This window comes from Gymnoscopelus microlampas, assembly GCF_963454915.1.
Source record: "Gymnoscopelus microlampas genome assembly, chromosome: 4".
Taxonomy (NCBI): domain Eukaryota; kingdom Metazoa; phylum Chordata; class Actinopteri; order Myctophiformes; family Myctophidae; genus Gymnoscopelus; species Gymnoscopelus microlampas.
In genome coordinates this window covers 24,527,329-24,551,024 of record NC_139941.1, presented here as the reverse complement: position 1 = coordinate 24,551,024, position 23,696 = coordinate 24,527,329, and the positions used below count along the sequence as shown (strand labels likewise).

Genomic DNA, 23,696 nt, shown 5'->3' with positions numbered 1-23,696 from the left:
CCAGTACTTATTTTGTTTGACACTGTGTGACTGTGTGCAATGTTTCAAGACAAAGTAGGTGTTTGTCAAGCAAGACTTCAGGTGTTGCCTTGAACCTGAAGTAAGAGTTATTGGCAATATTTATGTCTCAAATATGTTCATGGACATCCTTTCAGTCTGTAATTCTGTTGCATGATTACATCAATATAACTACCTCCAACAGTACATTCCTGATAAAAAAAAATACCAATAAGTAACCTAGCCTATCTTATTTAGCCAACAAGTATAACAAATAGTGTTATGGGTATTCACAACAGCCCCTCTTAGGAGATAACCCAGTAGCTATGACAGCATACCATTGGGATCAACATAGGACCTGAGGCTTGCATGAGTCTTGAAAGTCTCTGTTTGACCCTAAATATAGGCCTATGCTTTTATCAGGACAGGATAGGATTTAATTTTGCAGTGTTTGAAAAACAGCAATTTATTTATACTGGGAGAGTCTGCTGCGTGTTCATTGTGTGTTGTCCTCCTGATTATATTCCTATTTAATACTAGATTAAACCAGCAGGAAAATCAATAATGTGTCAGATTTAGACGTATCGTCAGCTTGTTTTGGGGAACAACAGCTCAATCACTGCCTATTTGGGATGATGACTCACACGTGCGTGGTGGCATTGTTGTTGTGACTCATGGCTTATTGTACGTTGAGACCTTTTGGGACGTTTTGTGTAGAGGAAAGGTCGATCATATCACCACCAGGTGGCGATAACAGCTTACATTTCAAGCTCAAAGGCCGATACAGTCAGTGTTGCCATATTTTGTGAGAGGAAAAAAAGCAACCAGGTCTAGTAAAACAAGCCCAAGAGAAGCAACAAATGACACATGAGCACTTAAAACCTAATATGTTTCGGATATTTGAAAATAGCCTAATCTCCAAGCTCACAATGCATCGCATTGCGTTGCGTGGTGAGCTTGTAGATCTGCTATTTTCAAAAACCCTTGAAATAAAATGTGGAATATTTGGAATATTTTTGAAACACTAACACAAATGCTCCCTAGCACAAAACATTTATGAAAATATTTGAGAACCACTGGTTTAAAAAATAATGACATTTTTTTGGAAGCAAGCCTAAATGAGCAAGTACACTAGAAACAAGCCCCAAAAACCGCAACTACCAATTTTTAAAAGGAACTTTACAGAAAAAGAAACCCAAAGTCGCTTATAATAAGCCGACATGGCAACACTGGATGCCGTGCGCTCAGTGGAATTTTGCACTAGGCTGCTGGGTGTCAAGTCTGTCAACGTATGGTTTGTTAGGTAATCAGAGAAACAAATCCACTTGCACATGAATAATATGCTACATATTATTGTGGTTTCTAAAGGTTAGGCATGACTCTGTAAATATTTAAAACAAGGACCATTTTTTTCTCTCTCCAGGTCTAGGGTCTAGCAGCTCATTTAATCTAGCATGCTACTCCACAAAGTGCATTAATTGGACAATAGTATTACACTCTCCCACTTATTTTTTCCCCTTTATTTGCATCTTTCAACAACAAAATTGGTGAATTTTGTTCGAGAAACAATATTTCCCAGAGTTGTGCAGAGAAACAAGCCTGTTTCAACCTCAACACGATCTTTTATTCATGAATAATTGGTCAAAGTGACCAGAACAGCTTGAGCCCGTCCACTGAAAAGGAAGCCTTTGCATAATGGTGGTCAGGGGGTCTTGGCGCGTGGCGACCCACTGCCAAGACAACAGCCACTCTTGTCATAACAATAGACTCGTGCCCCACCTGCCTCCCCTGGTTGTTTTATGACCCGGGGGGGGGGGGGCGACGACTAACGTGTGTGTGTGTGTGTGTGTGTGTGTGTGTGTGTGTGTGTGTGTGTGTGTGTGTGTGTGTGTGTGTGTGTGTGTGTGTGTGTGTGTGTGTGTGTGTGTGTGTGTGTGTGTTTGTGTGTGTGTGTGTGTGTGTGTGTGTGTCGCCACAGTTCTTATCATGTCAATGAGGGGCCTCCGGCAGATGCATGACAGATGCGGACCCCTCATGAAAAGCGACACGTGCCACGCACGGTGCCAGGGTCAGGGTGCTGCTGCTGCGCCAATTATGTAGTGCCTTCTTTAATGTGTTTACATTAAACACCTTCCTTTTCGGCAGGTGACCCCACATGCTGTGCGTAATTATGCACACCAATTGATTTGATTCTTTAATGAGCTGCCTGTTCCAGCAGCTAGTTTAAGATAAATGAACATTCTGTCTTAAGTATTCTATCTGAGTTGTCTTATATAGCCATGAGAAAACACCACATGTCCCGCAGTGTGTGCGTGTGTGCGTGTGTGTGTGTGTGTGTGTGTGTGAGAAGTGCATAACAATTATATAACAGTAGCACACAGCGGGCAGGTGGGCATCAACCTGCTGTGTTCAGTGAGCATTGGATAAGTGGAATATGTAGGCACTGGCTACCTAGTAAACCCTTTTGATGGGAAACGCAGCCTCTAGAGTCTGAGATCCATAGCTTAATGTTGTATGTACAATGTACATTATGGACGGTGGTGTTGGATGTTGTCCACAACAGGGCAAGTAGTGAGAATGGGGTGGGGGCGGGGGGATTTCTTGAAACGGTGTAATAATCCTGTCCCACGTGGGGTTGTCAACAGGCGCTCCGTTGTAGAATGGAGCGTTGCCAGGTTTTGCGAGAGAAACAAGCAACCAGGTCAAGGAAAACAAGCCCAAAAGAAGCAATTTAGGACACATGAGCAGTGCACTTTAAACCTATATGCGTCGGCTATTTGAAAATAGCCAATCTACAATGTGACGTGTTGTGAGCTTGTAGATCTGCTATTTTCAAAAAATCTTGAAATAAAATGTGGAATATTTGGAATATCTTTTATAAACATTCTAACAACACAAATGCTCCCTGACAAAACGTTTTCATGAAAATAGAACCACTGGTTTAAATAATAATATTTTATTTTGGAAGCAAGCATAAATAAGCAAGCTCCAACAAAAAAACGTAACCCGCAACTAGTCTGCCAATATTTTCAAGCAACTACACAGAAAAACAAGCCCAAAGTCGCTTATAATAAGTGGACATGGCAACACTGCAATAGAACGGCCTCGGGTCGCAGGGACTTTTGCTTTCGTCACCTCGGCTGTTCTAAGCCAATCACGGAAGGCAGCGAGGCGAAGGGCCGCCCTATTGCCGAGAAACCCCACAGTGAGTCCACCCAGATGAGTAAGGCTGGGAACGAGGCTTACAGTCCGCCTATAAAAGCGTCCGCAGCCTATTCAGAGCTCAGAATATCACAAGCTTCTATACAGAGAACAACGCAAGATTATTCGAATCATCACAGACAAAAACCCTTCGCTCTTGTTGGATTATAATCATGACTCTGGAAGAGATCCGTGGACAAGAAAACACAATGGACAATGCTGATAGCAGGTAAATATGCGGACAATAGTTGTTTTTTGCAGCCGTTCAAAAAAAGGTTCAATGCATTGCATGCATCATTTTGAACAATTTTAGACTGTACTGACAGGCTGTATTTCTATGTTCCCCTCAGGATGCACAACGCCGGTACAGCTCTGGAAGAGCTGCTGGTCGCTGCAAAGAAACAAGCCTACCTGACGGTTGGCGTGTACGAGTCCGCTAAAGTTATGAATGTGTAAGTATTGTAATTCATGTCATGTTTGAATAATATCTAAACAAACATTTAAAAAAGTATATTAAATATGCCGTATCTAGCAGAACATCTTCTCATGGTCTTTGTTCATTTGTCTTTGCAGTGACCCAGATAGCGTGGCATTCTGCATCCTCGCCACAGACGAGGAGTACGAGTGTGACATTGCTCTCCAGATCCACTTCACCCTCATCCAGGCGTTCTGCTTTGACAACGACATCAACGTGGTGCGCGTCAACGACATCGGGCGCCTGGCCGATCTCGTGGGCGCAGACGAGACGGGGGAGCCCAAGGACGCACACTGCATTCTAGTCACGGTATGTCCTGTGAGTCAGTCACGAGTCACACAGTCAGCACTACTAGACAAATACCGCATGCTCTCTGAGTCCTCCCTGTCTGCACATTTCTGCACGTTCTGTCTGGTTTGCTCTGTATCTAATGCTTTTGACTCATTTCTTCACACAGAGCCCCAGTGCAGACCCATGGAAGGACCCAGCCCTGGACAAGCTTGGCCTGTTCTGTGAAGAGAGCCGCAGCATGTATGACTGGGTGCCCACCATCACTCTCCCAGAGCGCTGAAGCCCCAAAACACTCACATGATGATAATGATGAAAGTAGCAGAGCGGAGCCTTACTTTGGGGGGCTTTGAAGCCTTGCAACTACCTTTCTTGGATTAGGAGGCTGTCGCTCCTCCTGCCTCCCGGTGCATTCTGGGTCAGCACGTTGGTTCTGGATTACCCTGGATGGGTTGAAGTTCAGAGGTCAAGTGTGGACTGGGTCAGGTGTACGTGGACTGAGCCCACTTTCAGGGCTAAAGGCCTGATGGACACTGATGAGGAGATGAGATGAATGATGGACAATGAGGCACAAGGTGTTTTTTTGTCCTAAAACAAAGGCAATAGGGCCAACTGGAAAAGGAGAGAGGCCAAGCAGGAAATGGACTTCTGAAAGTGTGCAAGCTGAATTGGAGTTTATACTACGAAAGACTTGACAAGTTGAACCTCCCGAGGGAGTTGGACTTCACTTTTCTTGAAACATTTCCTGTATTAACAGGAAGTACTTGGAATAACCAGAAACAATGGGTTGCAATAAAGTGATGTTTCTACACCTGTGAAAGGACTTGAGAAGCATTTTTCTTTTTTGGACTATGATTTTTCTTTCAGATATATACAGAGAAAACAATGCCATATCATGTTTTTAACTGTATACATGTTTCCATATTTTGTGAATAAATATTCTTTATTACACTTCAATTCTCTGTTGTCAGAAAAGTTATTTCCTCTGTGCATTCCTGGTTGATTGCTTTAGCCTTGCAGCATGCTTTCATTTAACGTAAGAAGATTAGCTGAAATGCAACTGAGGAAGCTACTGCAGCGTGGTAGCTGATTAGATGGCAGAAGCTGGCAGGAAATGGAAACGCAAAAAAAACTACCCTCACTGTAGTCAGGCCTGCACGTCATCAGTGCCAGGAAAAAAATGTGGGTGACAGACTGAATGGCCGGCCAGGGCGGGTGATTGAAAGGGAGATGTTCAAGGGGAGAAAAAAAGGGAAAACAGAGCAGTTGCAACATTGCTAGTTGTGACGTGGGCTCTTTCCAGGCACTGACCTTTTACCGCCCATACACCAGCTGCCTTATGCGACAGCTTGCACAACCGCTAGAGCCAAGACCGGGGGAGGTCGGGTGGGGGACTGGGAGGCTGGGGGCCTGCCTGAGTGAGAGTTCTCTTTTGTTTTCAGTCCACACAGCTTCTGCAGTGTCAGCGGGGACTAGAGAGAGGTATCTGTGTCAGTGGGGAGTGTGGCTGGCTTCAGTTTGTGCATCCAAGTGGAAAAGGGAGGCTGCATTCTGTTAGGAAATGTTAACACAATTATGCACTGCTTCAGCGTGCAGAGTTTGATTATTACCTACCACAGATGCATTGTTGGGAAACTGCATTGCACACTTGGTTTGCAGATATTTATGGTGTAATGTTAGTTTCAAAAACCCTGTAGTAGCTGCCAAATATATTGCATGAACAAAGACACCATTGGCTAACTAAAACTCTGCATGTTCATTATTTCTTTGTTCAGTTCTTGTACACACACACACACACACACACACACACACACACACACACACACACACACACACACACACACACACACACACACACACACACACACACACACACACACACACACACTCACCCACTCTCCTGACCCCATTTCTGCTATAACTCAGGTCTAGTTCAAGTCCATTCTCAATCATGCTGTGTGTGTGTGTGTGTGTGTGTGTGTGTGTGTGTGTGTGTGTGTGTGTGTGTGTGTGTGTGTGTGTGTGTGTGTGTGTGTGTGTGTGTGTGTGTGTGTGTGTGTGTGTGTGTGTGTGTGTTGTGGTAGAGTGTGAGTTAAAACTGACGGTAAATAGTGGCCCACATCAAAGAGATTGGAGAGAGGAACTCGCCTCACCTTTCCCTGCAACAGCCTCAAAGTTCATCCAACCACTGTCTGTCCAGACTGTCTACTGTATGTTATAGACACAGGTATACACATGCTGACATGCTCGCAAATCCACATAGGCACAACCGCATACTAACCTCTCTCGGTTAATTTCTCAGTCTTCTAAGAATAAAGGAAACTTGCTTTGTCAGAATGAACTATGAAGATGCAAGTCTTTTCAAAGGGACTTTCCTTGTCCATTAATCCCTGCACTGTCAGGCAAACTGCTGCTTCTCAAAGTTTCGCTCTATAGAACGCAAGTCATTTAGCTTCTAATGTTTTCAGAAATACTGTAGATTGGCATTTAACTGACAAAAATACAGAAAAAAATGGGATTCTCAACAGCCTGTCTGTCATTTCTTGGTACTGTAGTAGTAGTAGTGTTAAGGCCCTTTAAACCAGCAGTAAAATAATACAACAAAAAAGATTGCCTATCAAAATACCTTCCAAAAATGACCCATCAAAGTTGAAACATCTTTATAAAGTGTCCTGAACATTACAGTATATATATCTTTCTTATGGTCCAGCTGTAAACTACTTTACACGGATGAACAACAGAAAACACAATGCTACTATGAAATGTATCTTTGCAGGTCAAATCTTTGTCAGGCAATTTTAGCTTCTTCTTTATACCACCCAGAAAAGGCCAGTATTAAAATCATGACCCATTTTATTTGACATTTCAGTCATGCCCCAGATAAGATGTATCTCTTTCTCTTAAAAATACCAATATTGAATTTTGGGTAAACAGAATGGCCATGTTTAATAGTTAGTAGTTAATTGTTTGCCAAATCCTTGACCTACTTTTTATAATCGCTATATTGATTGATCCCTACTGATATACTGTATCATATTCTCCTTTGTGCTGCATAAAAACAGGGCGATTCAGGCACAGCAAGGAAAACACATTAACACAAGATAATCTATGATAATAATAGTCACATGATGCACTTGCATAAAGGAAAACCATGGTGCAATGTGTTTCCTTAATGTATTTATGCACAACATGTGAGTGTGTGCGTGGCTGCATGCAAGCGTATACACACACACACACACACACGCACGCACACGCGCACACACACACACACACACACACACACACACACACACACACACACACACACACACACACACACACACACACACACACACACACACACACACACACACACACACACACACCACTTAATACCACCTTTTGCTATTGCAGCAACCCACTTAAGGTTTCTGCAACACTGAAAAACAACACTTCTGTTTTTCCTGTCATGTGTGTGCTGCAGGTGCATGGGGGCCAACAGTGAACAAACCATATACAGCTGGAGAAGGTTCACTGCTCTGCTGCTGCCACTGCTGCTTCCGTGTGTTTATACAAACGTTCTCCTTGTGTCTCCTTGTGCCAAAGCCCGGAGCTACAGACAGTCCGAGACAGAAAGACTAGCTGTCTATATATGTGAGCTCTGAGCCAGAGATACAAGCCTATGATACACCAAGACAAAGAGAAAAGTCTAATCTAGAAAGAGAAAAAGAGAAAAGGAGAGAGGGGGGGGGGGGCAGGCCTATGATAAGACAAAGAGAAAAGTATAATCTAGGAAGAGAGAGGGAGGAGGGGGGGGGGGGGGGGGGCAAGGAGAGAGAGAGACAGAGAAAAAGAGACAGTTGCGTGCTCTGTAAAGGGAAACCTTTTATTTTGTCTGCTTGTAAACAAACTAGAATACATAAACATCAGACAGTAGCATACTTAATTGACCTTCCCAGACTTTGTTTTGTTTTCTCTTTCCTGTCTGGAACTTGTAGTCAGATTCCCCAGCATGTGACAGTATACGTTACTGGGAAAAGTATAGTACCAAAAGGTCAAAACCAATTCGTTTTTTCTGCTTCATTTTAGGCCACAACACCTGCTGTATAGTTTACTGTGTATGAAAGATGTCACAACTTTTTTTTATTTTTGATGTCCATTTTAAAACCTAAAATCTAATGACTACTCTTCAAGTATGTAAGCTAGTGCTGTTTGCCTCTCACATGCTTCCATTTACAGACCTGCTATGGGAGATTCCCAAGGATTCCCAGACTCATAGCTCAACTGCAAATGCTCTAAATGCCTTCTAGGTTCAGATAGAGCAATAGGCTGCCCTTCCCAGAGCCATTATTATCATTGGGAACTGTGGTTCTTTCCTTCCATTCCCCTCTCTCCCTCACTTACTGTAATCAAAGAAAGATGAGATGACACACTGAGCCATCACCCCCCTCCCTCCCCGCTCGTCCACTCCCTTCTTGCTCTCACATGGCCAGATTGGTACCATGATCTCATGATCCAGCTGGCTCAGGGCTCAGGCAGGCTGCTGCAGAGAGTGAGAGAGAGAGAGAGAGAGAGAGAGATACTGTACATAGATTGATGACCGGTGTTGGGTATCTCTAATCTAAGTATGTGTCACTCACTGGAGAGATGAGATGAGAGGAGCAGAGCTGGACCCCACTTGTAGGCCTGCTGCTCAGCTTACAGTGAGCTCACACCCCGAGAGGCCAGGTGTCGAAAGCAGCAGAGTAAGCAACTCTCGCAAGGTCTCAGGGATTTCTGGTGCGGGGGATTTCTCACGTGTGGTGGCCAAGGTGACTCTTAAGACAACAACACAGGTTGTACGCTGAGGTGTCTTTCAGGTGTCATCAATCATACATCAATCTGTCAGCGGGACCTGTCTCTTTTCGTGCGGTCGTGGTTATGGATGAGGTAGTTGTAACTGGGGCTGAGGTTTGCACACAACCAAACACCTGTGCATTGGGGGTGACCACAGCGTGCAGGTAGAGTTGAGATCACCTGACCCTAAATGGTCATGACTCCATATCTAGAGAACCTGTAATCAGACCCACTAAAACAGCTGTGTGTGAGCCAATTGGAGGGTGTCCAGGTTGCACACACACACACACACACACACACACACACACACACACACACACACACACACACACACACACACACACACACACACACACACACACACACACACACACACACCTGACCTGCAGTTAGATATTCGTTGTGTCCCTGGGGGGTTAGAATGACATACTGCAGGTCGCTGCAGATGAGGTCATGGCACAGTGTTAGCTTCTGTTAATGTGAGATACATCTCTAGTTCATCGGTCAAAGCCAAGGACTTTAGGGCATTGTTTCAAATTCAATAGCTTGAATTGTAGCATGTCTTTCAATACGGGAGTTATTGTGTCGACACAATGTGGGCAGTATATAGTTAACATTTTCAAATGAGTGTTTACGTGCCAGTAAACATTGGTTTAGGGTTGCATTAGGGTAATAGCAGCTAAGCAGCCTAATAGCAGCAACCTAACATAACCTCAGACAACTAAACTTAGACCACTTAGTGTCATGTTTCACTTGATTTGATCCCTTACTCATGGTACTTTTCACATGAAATGAATGTAGTCACAAACAACTAACATGGTTGAATAAATCAAATGAAGACAGTAAAACACAAGACAGTAAACAAGTTATGGACATCTCAATGTTATTTATACAGTGCATTTCATACACTGGGAGGGTCAACAGCTCTGACAGATAACCCCCTAAAGAAAATAAATAAATATATATATATATATATATATATAAAGTATAATACAACAGAAATGTGTACAACTGCACATTGCATAAAAGCTGTACTGTATACCATTATGCAAAAGTAACACAACTCTCCATTGAGTTGCATTACTTTTGCAACACTCCTGATGAATATATGCCATGCAGAAACCCCTTGTCTGAGTGTGTGTGTGCGTGTATGCGTGTGTGTGTGTGTGTGTGTGTGTGTGTGTGTGTGTGTGTGTGTGTGTGTGTGTGTGTGTGTGTGTGTGTGTGTGGTGTAAACCTCGGCCACAATGATAAGTACCTGAGTGTTTGTTGAGACATCTTTGTGAGGCACAGTACAATTGTCCTCTAAAAATAGACCGTTTAGTGTTTATCCAGAAATAGTGTTTCCTGTCAGTGCTGTGGCATTTAGTACTGATGGCATTCAAACCCTGCACTCCCCTGTTCTTGTTTTTCTTCAGCTTGTGTTCTCCCTGTCATCTATCTCTGAATCATCCTGTCATCCTGAATGTTGTCTACATCTGCATGCCTAAACAAAAAAGACAAAAGTCCATTAAGTTCATATATGAATGCCAAGAGCCTGCCACTATCCATTTGTATCTGTGTGCATGTGTATGCATAATATGTGTCTGTGTCTTGTGTGTAGGTGCACTTCGTGCCTCACATGCTGCCCACATTGTGCTTCTATGGCCATGCCTTCCTGCCTGGATTCCTGGCGAGGCTTTAAGGACATGTGCCTTCAGAAGGATAAGCTATGCCAGCGATGTGTCAGGCCCTCCGAGGTTAGAGGCTGCACCCCATATTTGGCAAATCACTTAGCATTCCCCCACCCAAGCTAGACCGTCCTCTATGATAAAGTGGCAAGCATGAATAGAATGCAGAGAGTGGAGACAGAGGGGTGGGGCAGTGGTAAGCTGTTTGCACGACCATGTATATGAACACATTCCATGCCACTTATTGCATATCAGAAACAATCTTTCTCCTGTGTAGTCACCAACTATATACAGATCCTCATCATTGCCCACAGAGGAATGTCACTGGAATGCACATTCATTAAATGCCATTTCATTAAAACCTTTGCGTGCCACCATTATATCAGTAAACTTCGGACCTGGATTGCACACCTTGTCACTATATGACCCTGCTTCTGCACTTTCTCTCTACATTCCCCCCTACACTATCTACTTCTCCACCCCTCCTTGTGCCATGCAGTGTTCCCATACCAGGCGGCTGGTGGAGACTCTGACTTCTGAGGGCTATTTCAGTTCACCCACCGCGCCTCCACTCTCGTCCCATTGCTGCTTACATAAAGAGACAGGCCCGAGCAGAGCACACAGCTCCATTTGATCTGCAACAGCAGAATGTGTTTGGCATTAAACTCCTGGTGGACCTGGCTCACCCTTTATTTGCTTCACACCGTAGAGTAGCATACAGCACAGTAACCGTACACCTAACCTGACACCCCTACACAGTAGTGCACACCCCTTCCCCGAACCAAGGTTCAAATGCAGCCACGGTTTACCCCAACCCCACCTCTCAACCAAGGCAGGTCCATATCCCACCTTCACCTTATTGTCCTCTGACCCATATGCATGTCAGTGCACACACACACACACACACACACACACACACACACACACACACACACACACACACACACACACACACACACACACACACACACACACACGTATTCATGCATGCATGCACGTATTCACGCATGCATGCACGCCCGCATGCACGGAGGCATGCACACACACACACACAAACACACACCGAAGAGATGTGGTGTAGAGGGAAAAGAGGAAGGGACCAAGTATAGGGAGGACCCCGGTAAACTAAGTATATACTGTATATGGGTTTATGTGGTTAAGCAGTAAAATAATATCTCTTTGTACTCATGTACAAGTTGCTGACTGTGCTGCACCATTTAATTGGTGGAAAGGTGACAGAGAGAGAGAGAGAGAGAGAGAGAGAGAGAGAGAGAGAGAGAGAGAGAGAGAACACAGACAGCTAGCATGAGGAGTGTGTTTGGCGGTACAGTGTAAACAGCGTGACCGGCAGTCTGTCTCACTCTGTGCTTGGGTACTCCTCCCAGCACACATGTTAATTAAAAACCTCGGTGGGAGCCTGATCAGACAGCAACAGGACCTGTTTTGACAGAGAGAGAGGGAGTGAGACTGAGCGAGCATGAGAGAGAGAGAGAGAGAGAGAGAGAGAGAGAGAGAGAGAAGAGAAGGAAGGGTGAGAACAGACGAGGATCCCTTTGAGTCTGTTTAGGGTGTGCAAGGCTGTGTTTGCTTGCGGTCTGCTGTCCCTCGATTACAGGGCCTCTCAGAGGTCAGGGCTATTAAGGGGATGATGATGCAGTACCTTCAATCTTATAAACACCTCCTGCTCATGAACAAACAACTCACTCTTCTTAGAAAGTTTGTATTTGTATGTGGCGAGTACATAGCCATGGGAAAAATATTGTCAATCTATGCACAGAAAAACACACGCGCCCACATGCACGGAGACATACGAATTAGATAAGGCAACAACAATGTGACAACCTCGCTGCGAAGTCTAAAGGTTGGAATACGGCCAACAACATGTTTTCAGAGTCCCTTTTTTTGTTCATGTGACGTAAACATTTGAGATGAGAGTTGAAAACATGCTCCTTGAACTGCTAATCGATTGTGCAATAATGCCAGCCCAGTTCTGACTGACCGTGTTCTTGTCTTAATCTTATCTGCTACTGAATCACAACAGCCTTGGGGACAGGGACACTCTGACGGCAAGGACGTTGCCGTGCCAAACAGCAGCAGGGTGCATGCACTTTCACTTCAGCTGACTGCTGCTGCACAGGAGAACAGTGGCATTCACTTGCGATAATAAATGTAGACTATATGCATACATATTTTACAGTATAACAATGAGCCACTGTCGTAAACAAGCACAAATGCCGAGAGGAGTTTTGAGTCGAGTTTTGAATTCGTCTCTTATGCATTGACAGAACAATGAATTGCCTTCAAGCTGTGGTAAAACGTGCAGCATTTCAATTTCAAATTTCTCTCAGAGGGAGACGACGTGAGGATGAAATTAGCATTTTTGCACGGGGTGCAAAATAAGAGAGACATGTTCTTCAAGGACTTCACGAGCCTGATGCAACTGCTCCTCTTCCTTGCATGTCTTTTTTTCATAGCAACACATCAGACTTACCCCAGTAACACACTGAGGGTGCATGGCAACAGTATTTCTCCCCTTGTATCTCCCCTCCCACTCTCTCTCTCTCTCACACACACACACACACACACACACACACACACACACACACACACACACACACACACACACACACACTCTCTCTCTCTCTCACACACACACACACACACACACACACACACTCTCTCTCTCTCTCTCTCGCTCTCTCTCTCTCGCTCTCTTTCTCTCTCTCTCTCTCTCTCTCTCTCTCTCTCTCTCTCTCTCTCTCTCTCTCTCTCTCTCTCTCTCTCTCTCTCTGTGTGTCTCCCTCTCTCTCTCACCTTCTGTGCCCCTATAGGGAGCACAGATCAACGCCTCAATGCCAAACAAGCCCAGTGTTTATGTCGGTGCATAGTCAATAGTCATTAATGAAAAACAGAAATAAGCTCTTTTTGTTTTGGTGTTGTTACTTAATCTGTAGGGATGGAGGCACCACCAGAGGAGGGAAGGGAAAGAGGGGGAGGGGCCGCTCACTGGGCTCCAGCCAATCAGAGTCCCGGAGCAGTCAGTGGCAGACATAAACATGGGCTGTTGCTGTTGGTAACAGATATCCAATTGGTTCTTTGCAGGTCTTGCCCAACCGGTTATTTGGCTCACTGTGTGGGTATTTTGATCACAGTTATGAATGTGTTTATCGGCTGCAATGTTTTTTATTCAGCAGAGGAGAGTCTTGTGACCATTGGCAATGATAAATACTCTGGTGCTGGCACTCAGAGGACCTCATGTCCTGAACTTAGGTTACCTTTAAGGCAGCATGCAGCGGAAGTGACAACAACACTAACTGTTCTGATAGATGTAAACACACACACAGGACATGGGGCTGGACATCCAGTAAATATCCAGAATTGGAAAGTACGGGATGCTGAGAGACAGGTCACTGACACTACTGTTATGATGCAAAGTCAGCCTAGTTTCCTGTAATGACACACGATTGCTGTGGACTTTTGCACTCTGCAGCAGTGCATGTGTTTTTGTAACTTAGTGACCTACTTTAGATACCTGCAGAATTTTGTTTATCACTATCTCCCTCGCTCTTTTCTCCCGTAGTCTGTTGATTTAATTCCAAATCCCCTTCCCCTCTCTGGTTCTCTCCTTTTGTTTCTGTCTGAAGATCCTCTATGAGAATTGCGTCAGATCTAGATGTAATGGCTTGACATGGTGGGGAAGGGCGGGGAGGGGGACAAAAGGATTTCCATATCATAAATGTGATCTTTAATCAACATGTTATTGGACCCAGGAGGACAGTCTCTGGGGAGCTATAGTGTCTATATGGTGGCCTTTAACGCTTGTCAGCATAACACCTTATCTGTGGGGTCATCTCACACAGGCACACACAGAAAAACACACCTTGTTTATCAGAGAGAGAGAGAGCTCAGAGCTGGCAGAACACATGGTGCGGCACATGCTGGATTTGTTTGTTTACAAGCTCCACGCATGCTTCCTTCCTCAATGGGGCGGAGCCACAACCCGGCATAGTACCATGTTGCTTTGGAGACAGGGCTCATACACTAACCAATCAGCAGGTGGGGATTATGTTGTGTGTTTGTATTTTGCGCTGTGCGAGAGTGAATCAAACAGCTCTATCTATTAAACAGCATGTTGACAGGGGCAGGGGGGGGATTTTAATCAGCTCACTAAAGGAAGAAAACACATTGGGCAGTAATACCCTGGATCAAACAAACACATGCCGCTAAGCCAATTAAAAATCAACGGCCTAATCTCAGTATCAGTGTGAGGAGTGTGTAGTTACATCTGTATATGTTCCATCATTTTGCCACAACGTGTGTGTGTGTGTGTGTGTGTGTGTGTGTGTGTGTGTGTGTGTGTGTGTGTGTGTGTGTGTGTGTGTGTGTGTGTGTGTGTGTGTGTGTGTGTGTGTGTGTGTGTGTGTGCGTGCGTGCGTGCGTGTGTGTGTGTGCCGTGGATGTTATTGTGTGTGTTTTGTGTGTGCGTGCGTGTGCGCGTGCGTGCAGCTGCCACCAATCTGTGTCATCGTGCATGTGGCTGCGAGTACAGTATGTTTGTGTGGGCTTACAGAGTGTGTATGTGTGTCTATGCATGTGTGGTCACAGAGTGAGTGTGTGTGCTCATGCATGTATGTGTTTTCTGCGCAGCTGTTATTGTTGTGTCCGAAACTGATCACATGTTTAAGCACCTGTCAGAGGTTCCTTTACCGTAAGGGCCCTGCAGTTTACACACATTTGATCAGTGTCCACAATAAACAGGACTGCGAGCCTTTTCATTTACCCTGCCGTAAAAAGTGTTCAACTCACGTATATTACTACCGTTCAAACAATACTACACGTGGATTATAGTTTTAATATACTGCAAGATAAGATAAGATACAGCTTTATTCATCCCCGAGGGGGAATTCGGCGTGATGCTGTTATTCAACAGGATTGCTGCTATCATTGCATTATGAGATTAGGTCTCTTTAACAAAGGGTGATTGGTGCCATCTCTTTTATGTTGATTTATATGAGCAACTCAATAAAACTAGGAACTTTTATTAAACTCTCTGATGCTGTGTTTTTTTTTGACACTGCCTGTTGTCTGCATACATTCTTTGCAGAGGGGTAACTAGTGTAATCAGTCACTCCATGCTGGCTGGCTGGCTGGCTGGCTGGCTGGCTGGCTGGCTAGCTGGTGTGTGTGTGTGTGTGTGTGTGTGTGTGTGTGTGTGTGTGTGTGTGTGTGTGTGTGTGTGTGTGTGTGTGTGTGTGTGTGTGTGTGTGTGTGTGTGTGTGTGTGTGTGTGTGTGTGTGTGTGTGTGTGTGTGTGTGTGTGTGCAGTTCTAGTCACCCGTTCTGTACCACAGAGGATGCAGCTGTAACTGTTGTACACCGTATGTTCATAAATGTGTGTGTGTGTGTGTGTGTGTGTGTGTGTGTGTGTGTGTGTGTGTGCGTGTGCGTGTGCGTGTGCGCGTGCGTGCGTGTGTGTGTGTGTTTGTTCCACAACTGTTTTTATGTGTGTGTTTAAAACAGATGTGTTTTTTATCTCTCTCTTTCTCTCATCCTCCTATCCTTCAGTCTTTTAATCCAACAAAAGCTCTTCATCCAAGTGTGTCCAGAGGACAGGCCAAAGGTAATGTAATAAACATAGAGTCATTCGTGGGGAAAACAAAACAAAAAGCATGTTCATTCTTGATATGAACAGCGTAGTCCACAAAATGTGTGAATTGGGCAATGTCACTTTTGTTTTATCACTGGAAAACAGGCTCATATCTACAGAAGAAAGGCTCAACCTGTACATGACAGGGAAAAGTGCATGGCAGGTGACCAAGTTGCCAATAAAGGAAATGTCCTGTTGTTGTTGTAGCAAACAATAATTCATCATTCATAACTGACCCACAAATAAGCGATAAAACACTTCTTTCTGCAATATGAGCCTGTCATAAGTGTGCTGCTGGGGCTAAAGTAGGTCCTTTGTCCTCATCTGACAGCAGCGTGGCAGACAGGCTAGTGGTTATTGGAACAAAGAGCAGACAGCCAGCTACAGCCTGCTAGGCACGCTCCTCCGCTCTACCCAGCAACGGCTCTCCACTCGCACTGCACCGCTCTCTGCTTGGTGCAAGTACGCAGACATACACGCATACACTCACATGAGCACAGAGGGGTCTTGTGCGTTGACATTCATGCTTCTGTTTTTGTATGCATGCCTGCGTGTATGTGTGTCTGGAAGAGGACTTAGGATGTTATGCATGTGCTGTTTGTCTTCATCAAATAATGTGTTCTGTAGCACCCAGCTCTGTGTCTGTGTGGGTGGTTGCTAACATGTAGATATACATGGGGGTTGTGTGTGGTTAGGGCGTATACGCAGCCCCAGCGCAAGGAAAACTCTCATTGACGTCTGACTTGGGAACGGACAAAGACTGACTTTGTTGCCCAAAGGCTCTTTGTGGGTGAACTGTAAGAACACAGTCTTTGAGTGTGTGTGTGTGTGTGTGTGTGTGTGTGTGTGTGTGTGTGTGTGTGTGTGTGTGTGTGTGTGTGTGTGTGTGTGTGTGTGTGTGTGCAAGCAAATTGGAGCTTTAATCCATACTGCAAATTCAAGGGTCTCTCAGTGCTACTAGAGGGGGTCACAGTTGAAATCCACTGATTGATTTAAGAGCACGTTAACTCATAACCCCTTTCTTGACCCTGAACACCCTCTTTACCCGACCTCCCAATCTTTCTTTCTTTCTGTCCCCTCCTCTACCCTTCACTCTCCTTTCCCTCCCTGCACTACATGGCTCCCACTTGCAGTCACCCTTGAATGACATCCCCAGTGAACTCTGACCCCGCCCGGCCCAGCCCCCTCCTTTTTCACCTTTCATTCAGTATAATAGAAGTGTGCCATATGGATGTGAGAGTATCTGGCAAGAATGCATGAATGTGAATGTGCATGGGATGATTTGATTCTGTATTTGCATGTGTGTGTGTGTGTGTGTGTGTGTGTGTGTGTGTGTGTGTGTGTGTGTGTGTGTGTGTGTGTGTGTGTGTGTGTGTGTGTGTGTGTGTGTGGGGGGTGTGTGTGTGTGTGTATGCGCATGTAGCTCATCTTATAGAAAGGTCTCGGCTAGACAAACCAACCAGACATGTGCTCCCATTCAAATGAAATCCTCTTTGTTGGCAGAGACTCAGAAGTACTCAGTGTCTCTGGCAAATGCACACATACACAAATGCACATGTGAGCACGTACACACGTGCACACACATGCACACACGCGCACGCACACACACACACACACACACACACACACACACACACACACACACACACACACACACACACACACACACACACACACACACACACACACACACACACACACACACACACACACACACACACACACACACACTGTGTGTGTGTGTGTGTGTGTGTGTGTGTGTGTGTGTGTGTGTGTGTCCCTTAGGACTTGTTGCCTTTGATCTGGATCTTAGTCATCCATAGACAGTGTAGCAGGTGCGAGGCACCAGTCAGGTGTGTTGGTGTGTATGCACTGCACGCACATGCGGGCATGAGCATGTTCCAGTGCATGCAGTCATTAGCCATATGGCCCTTGGTGGCTCACTAGCACGCACCTCACTCACCTAATCCACCCACTCTAGGACACACAAAGATGCATGCTTTCACCCCGTCTACAAAGCAGCTGCCGTCTGCGCCTGGCGCTGTTCAGGCAATGCTCCTCTGACTGGTAAACGCAACCCAGAGCAAATCACAGCACTTGAGAGGCAAAGTCTTAACCAATCAGATGGCTGAGGCTGCAGACACTCAGTGGCCAAAGCCAATCTGTGTTAGAGAGCGACTGCTAACCAATAACGGTGCAAGCCTGAAACAGAGGCAGTTAGAGATAGAGATAAACCAATCAGAACTCCAAGATATTGATGTGTTGTTTTGCAAGCTCTGCTCCGAAGTTCCCCGTTGCTGCCAAAGATCTCCTTTACTTTGTAATCCCAACCTTGTGGCTGTTGAGGAAAATTGTAACTTACATCCAATCAGAGCATAGCAAGAATACATCTTGTCCTGTATTGTCCTGTATATAGGATGTAAAAAAGGTGAAGGGATAAAAACAGACACCTGCACTTACACAGGCTCACCAGCCACATCCATTATTCTGCAGGCAGATGATGAAATGAGGGGAAAACTGTACTGCAGTATTTGTGTTTTGCAGTGTCCGTGCTTTATTTCTTTTTTTTTTTAATTCAAAGACTTGTTAATTCATACCTGTTCCTGGGTGCACAGTAAAATACTCAGTGTTAATCTAACTGTGATTCCAAATGTGTAAAAGATAATGAATCAATAGAAATGTTACACTCTCAGAGTTAGGCAAACACAGAGTAAGGAGCGCACACCTGTGTTGATGAGGTGCTGGCCACGGCAGATAATAATGTTGACAAGGATGAGGCCGCACAGCTCTTAGCCACGATGCAGAAAGTTTAATTAGAATGAAATTAAACGTTTCGACCATACAGTCTTCCTCAGGGTTTTTTATTCAACTCTCAGAGTTGAATAAACATGGATAAATGTGCTGTGTAGTTTATCAGTGGTAGACGGACACTAGCCCATAATAATAATAAAATAAATAATACAAACTAGAAAAGGGCGCACATCTCTGCCAGGCTGGGTTAATTGCCTACCCAGGGCAATTAGTCATGAAGTGCAGCCGTCAGGACACGAGAGCTGCAGGGGGAAATAAAGTTTGTATGACAAACCAGGCCGAAAGGCATGGGCGAGACTATTGCACCCTGTCCGTCAGTCCGTCCGTCCGTCCGTCCGTCCGTGTGTGCGTGTGTGTGTGTGTGTGTGTGTGTGTGTGTGTGTTTCCGTATGTGAACAGCTAATCTCCGGCACCGTTGGCATGATGGCAGTGGGTTACATGGCGGCTTTCCGACATGTCGCCTTTCCGACGTTAACGAGCCCTGTACCTAACCCTCACCCTAACCGCACGCGGAAGCCACTAGTCGGAGTGGCGAGATGTCGGCATGGAAGACGGTTACCATGGCAGTGAAACTGTGCACACACACTCCCTGGATGCCAGAGCAGAACCTTTGACATGGGCCTGTTATAGCACCACCAGGAGGCCGATTTGTGCAAAACAGATTTAGTCTCTATAGTGATTAAATGAAAGGGGTCTTTCAGATTTTTCATATTCCATCCTGATTGGTTAAGATTGTCTTCCAAAGTTTGCAGGAGTGCTCCGTTTTGTACAAAATGCGTCAAATCATGAACACAGCGTGCAATTTCAGATGGGCTGCGCACAGAGGTGACACTACTGCACATAAGAGAAGACGTGCCTTAAGTGACTCAAAACGTGTCACATAGGCCCCAAATAGGCCCCACCCGTCACATTTCCCAACCTGGAAGAAGGGTGAAAAGGGAGTATGCCATACAAGTGAATGGTCCAAACAACACGCAAATCGCCAAATCGGTACTCATTACATTATCTCTATAGTCAAGAGATCAAGACAGATCCGTCCAATTTTTTATATTCCATCCTGATAGGCTCTATGCACACCAGCCATATTGGGAATGAATTGGGCCCCTTCCTTACTTCCTTCACAGGTGTTACCAATACTACTAATTAAGGCGCTGTTCAATTTAGTGTGGCACAGTGGTCGTCTTATTTTCAAGGACCCCCATAACTCTGAGAGTGTACACCAAATGGACCCGTGAGGGTCCATTTGGTGTACACTCTCAGAGTTATTGTTATTGTACACTCTCAGAGTTACACACCCACCATAAGGGGCCATTTGGGAACCAAAATGGAGTGTTTCTAGTGAGCCAACATGCACAATATCAGCACCCTGGCCAGAATGGAACCGAGCCTTCATTAGTATCATTGGTAACACCTGTGAAGGGAGTAAGAAGAGGCCCAATTTCTTTCCAATATGGCTGCTGTGCATAGAGCCTATTGTTGAATTCCGAACATTGCTGGCCCACACTAACCTACCTGATCTGGCGGAGACCTGTGCACTTTTTCTAGTTCTCCAGGTGTTTCTTGCGCCTCTTATTTAGTTGATCATCTGGTGTCTTCCTGTCTGCCCTCTATACACGAATCCACGGAGCGCTGCCCTGCACGCAGCCATTGCTGCGGCGTCAACGCTCCGCGGACGCGACACCGCAGCAATGGCCGCCTACAGGCAGCTACAGGAAGCGCGTCTGTGGATTCGTCTATAGCTGTTACCTGTCTTGTCTCACCACCCTGATTATTGTTAACCCTGGTCACCTGTGTCCTGTTAGTGCTCTTGTCCATGCCAGTGTTGATTGTCTAGTTGAGTTCACCTGTGTCTAGTTAGTCCTTGTCTATTTATACTCCCCAGGGTTATAAGTTTATTATTAGTGTGTTGTAACCTGTTAGTGAGTAATGCTTGCTTGGCTATATCCATTCTGTTTGCAGTCCCTCCGAATTCTGCCTAAGGCTTGTTACCTTGCCTGTACCTGAAGTTTGTTTTTTGCCTGCCTTCTTTTGGAAGAGTTCTTGGTATAATTAATTATAATTATAATTATTAGTTTTTGAGTTCATAGTCTGCGTTTGGGTCCAATTCTTCCCTCACCATAACAGATTCAAAGAATACAGAGGCCAATTTGAAAGATTTGGGGCGGACGTTCTTCCTACTGAGAGTGTGCATGATGCTGATCGGTCCAACGGTGTCCAAAATTTGCTACGGACGGACAGAGGGAGGGATACGGACGGGCAAAAACAGAATCTCAGCCTCCTGGAGCTGGACTCTCGGCCTGGCAGAGATAATGAAGAGGGAAGCGACTGTATAATGCAAAATACAATTATTTAATGCCTTCAAATATGGACCTTATACAGCAGGGGTTCCCAAACCTTTTCAGCTCTAGATACAAAAGACTTACTTTTGAAAAACATAAAAAGAAAAAAAACTATAAAAATGTATATTTACTGACCCTTAAAAACGTGTCCGTCACGACCCTATGTTAGGGAACCATTGCTTTACAGCATCCTATATTAAAATTGGCTTAAGGGAGGACAGCCATAACCTTATAAGGAGTTACCAATGCAGCTATGACCAAATATGGTGGGTGTTGTCTAATCTGTCATCATGGCATCAGGCACAAACAAATCACTCAGCTCCATATATGGGGGCATGCCCATACATGAGTATATGCTGATGACATCAGGGATCTCCATATATGGGCATAAAAGGCACAAGGACTGACAGATAAAGAGATCTCCATATATGGGCATAAAAGGGACAAGGACTGACAGATACAGAGATCCCATGTATGGGCATATCAGTCGGATTGGCGGTGTGACGTAGGTGTGAGGGCTGTGTAGCTGCCCCGGCCCGAACCTCTAGTGTTAATAGATTTTCAAACACTCACAGGCTTGCAGACCACTTTGCAACGTGTTTCCAGCATCGAACTCTTATCTTCTTCCGGCAGCAATCATGTGGATGATTGCTGCATCGGTAGGGACTGCTTACATGACTCTGCGTGTGTTCCTACATGCTTTTGTGTGTTTTGTGCGTCTACTGTGTGTGTTGTTATCGTCATCCCAGGTCACCTCAAGCCCGTCGACTTGGTGAACAATGGGGCAGGGAAGCGTGTCATTGAGACACGTGCGGCCAACTGTTGCTGAGACACAAAAGCGGGCATAAAATACCACTTTAATGACTGTGAAAGAACCCCCCGACCTCCCCCACCCCCCCTGGCCACGGCACACTCCAGAAACACTGGCCTCACACCACACAACCAACAACCACCCCACTAACCCTGCCCAGAGTCCATTGTCCTGAATGAATGGGAGGGCTATGGAAGTGTGTGTGTGTGTGTGTGTGTGTGTGTGTGGGGGGGGGGGGGTGCATGAGTGAGTAAGTGTGTGTGTGTGTGTGTGTGTGTGTGTGTGTGTGTGTGTGTGTGTGTGTGTGTGTGTGTGTGTGTGTGTGTGTGTGTGTGTGTGTGTGTGTGTGTGTGTGTGTGTGTGTGTGTGTGTGTGTGTGTGTGTGTGTGTGTGTGCGCGCGTGCGTGTGTGTGTGTGAGGACAGCTGGCTCTCTGGCTCCATCAGTAGCAGCTGCCCAGGCCCCAGGCCCTCGAGGGTGGAACAGTCCAGATTAGAGGGTGGTTGGGGTGGGGGTGGGCTGGGGCCAACGCGTGGCCTACTCTGTGGTCCTAACAATGGATGAATGGAGGAAGATGACTCCTCCTCCTCATCAGTCACCTCAACCCACTAGCCTGCCGCCCCCCCACCCCCCGCCGCCCTCCACACGCTCTTTCATTTGCCTTTTCATACCTCCCGTCTTTCGCTGTTTCTTTCTTAACCCCTGCGAAACAAAGGGAAGCTGTCTGTACTTATGCACTCACTGGAAATGAAGCAGGATGGGAGGCAATTAGAGAGAAAGAAGAGACTGAGGGGGTGAGACAGGGGGAGACAGACAGACAGAGGGACAGACAGACAGAGGGACAGGCAGTGAAAGCCGACATTGCTAGACAGAGGGATGGAGACAGGGACAGACATGCAGAGTGCAGGCTCTCTGTTGGCCACTGAGAGGGGGCTCCTGGCTGCGGTGGCTTAGTGACAGCTGTTACTCCTGCCTGATATCTGAGATGGGCCCTTTCACAAATACAAGGCTGTGATGAAGAATAGAGGGGCCACTTTTGTGTGTGTGTGTGTGTGTGTGTGTGTGTGTGTGTGTGTGTGTGTGTGTGTGTGTGTGTGTGTGTGTGTGTGTGTGTGTGTGTGTGTGTGTGTGTGTGTGTGTGTGTGTGTGTGTGTGTGTGTGTGTGTGTGTGTGTGTGTGTGTGCTCTTGCAGTGTGCCAGGAGTAAGAGCTTTTGAGGTGAAAGGGCGGTGTGTTGGGTTTTTGTCTGGTTTTAAAGAGCGGCACACTTCATACACATGCGTCCCCTGTGCAAATAAAAAAAGAGGCTTCTGGGTTCAAGAGTGAGAAATAAAGAGGCAGACTTTCACCACCTACAGAGCCGTTTACGGCCCTGTTTGCGTCCGTGTCAATCTATTAACCCTCAACGGCGTCCTCCAGGGCAGGCCATAGATGCACCTTGTAGACACAGAGGAGTCATGAAGAGCGTCACAAAACAACATGATATTTGCACAGCTACGATAAGACCCATGCAAATCTTCCCCTACAAAAGCTCTATTCTGGAGAAATCCAGTGGTGATTTACCCTCCGACGTCATGAAAAGAACATACTAGACCGACCATTAAAAGCCTCTGGCGAAACACTGAGTCATATTTGCAAATTTCAA

General features: G+C 45.6%; 1 protein-coding gene across 1 annotated transcript; it reads left to right on the top strand.

The window, feature by feature from the left end:
* The first annotated feature begins 3,297 nt into the window (after positions 1–3,297).
* Positions 3,298–4,918, top strand: gadd45ga (growth arrest and DNA-damage-inducible, gamma a). The gene is made up of 4 exons (XM_084054707.1): positions 3,298–3,427; positions 3,549–3,650; positions 3,772–3,982; positions 4,131–4,918. The coding sequence occupies exons 1-4, from the start codon at positions 3,372–3,374 to the stop codon at positions 4,242–4,244; spliced, it is 483 nt and encodes a 160-aa protein (XP_083910833.1). The 5' UTR covers positions 3,298–3,371; the 3' UTR covers positions 4,245–4,918.
* The last annotated feature ends 18,778 nt before the right edge of the window (positions 4,919–23,696 follow it).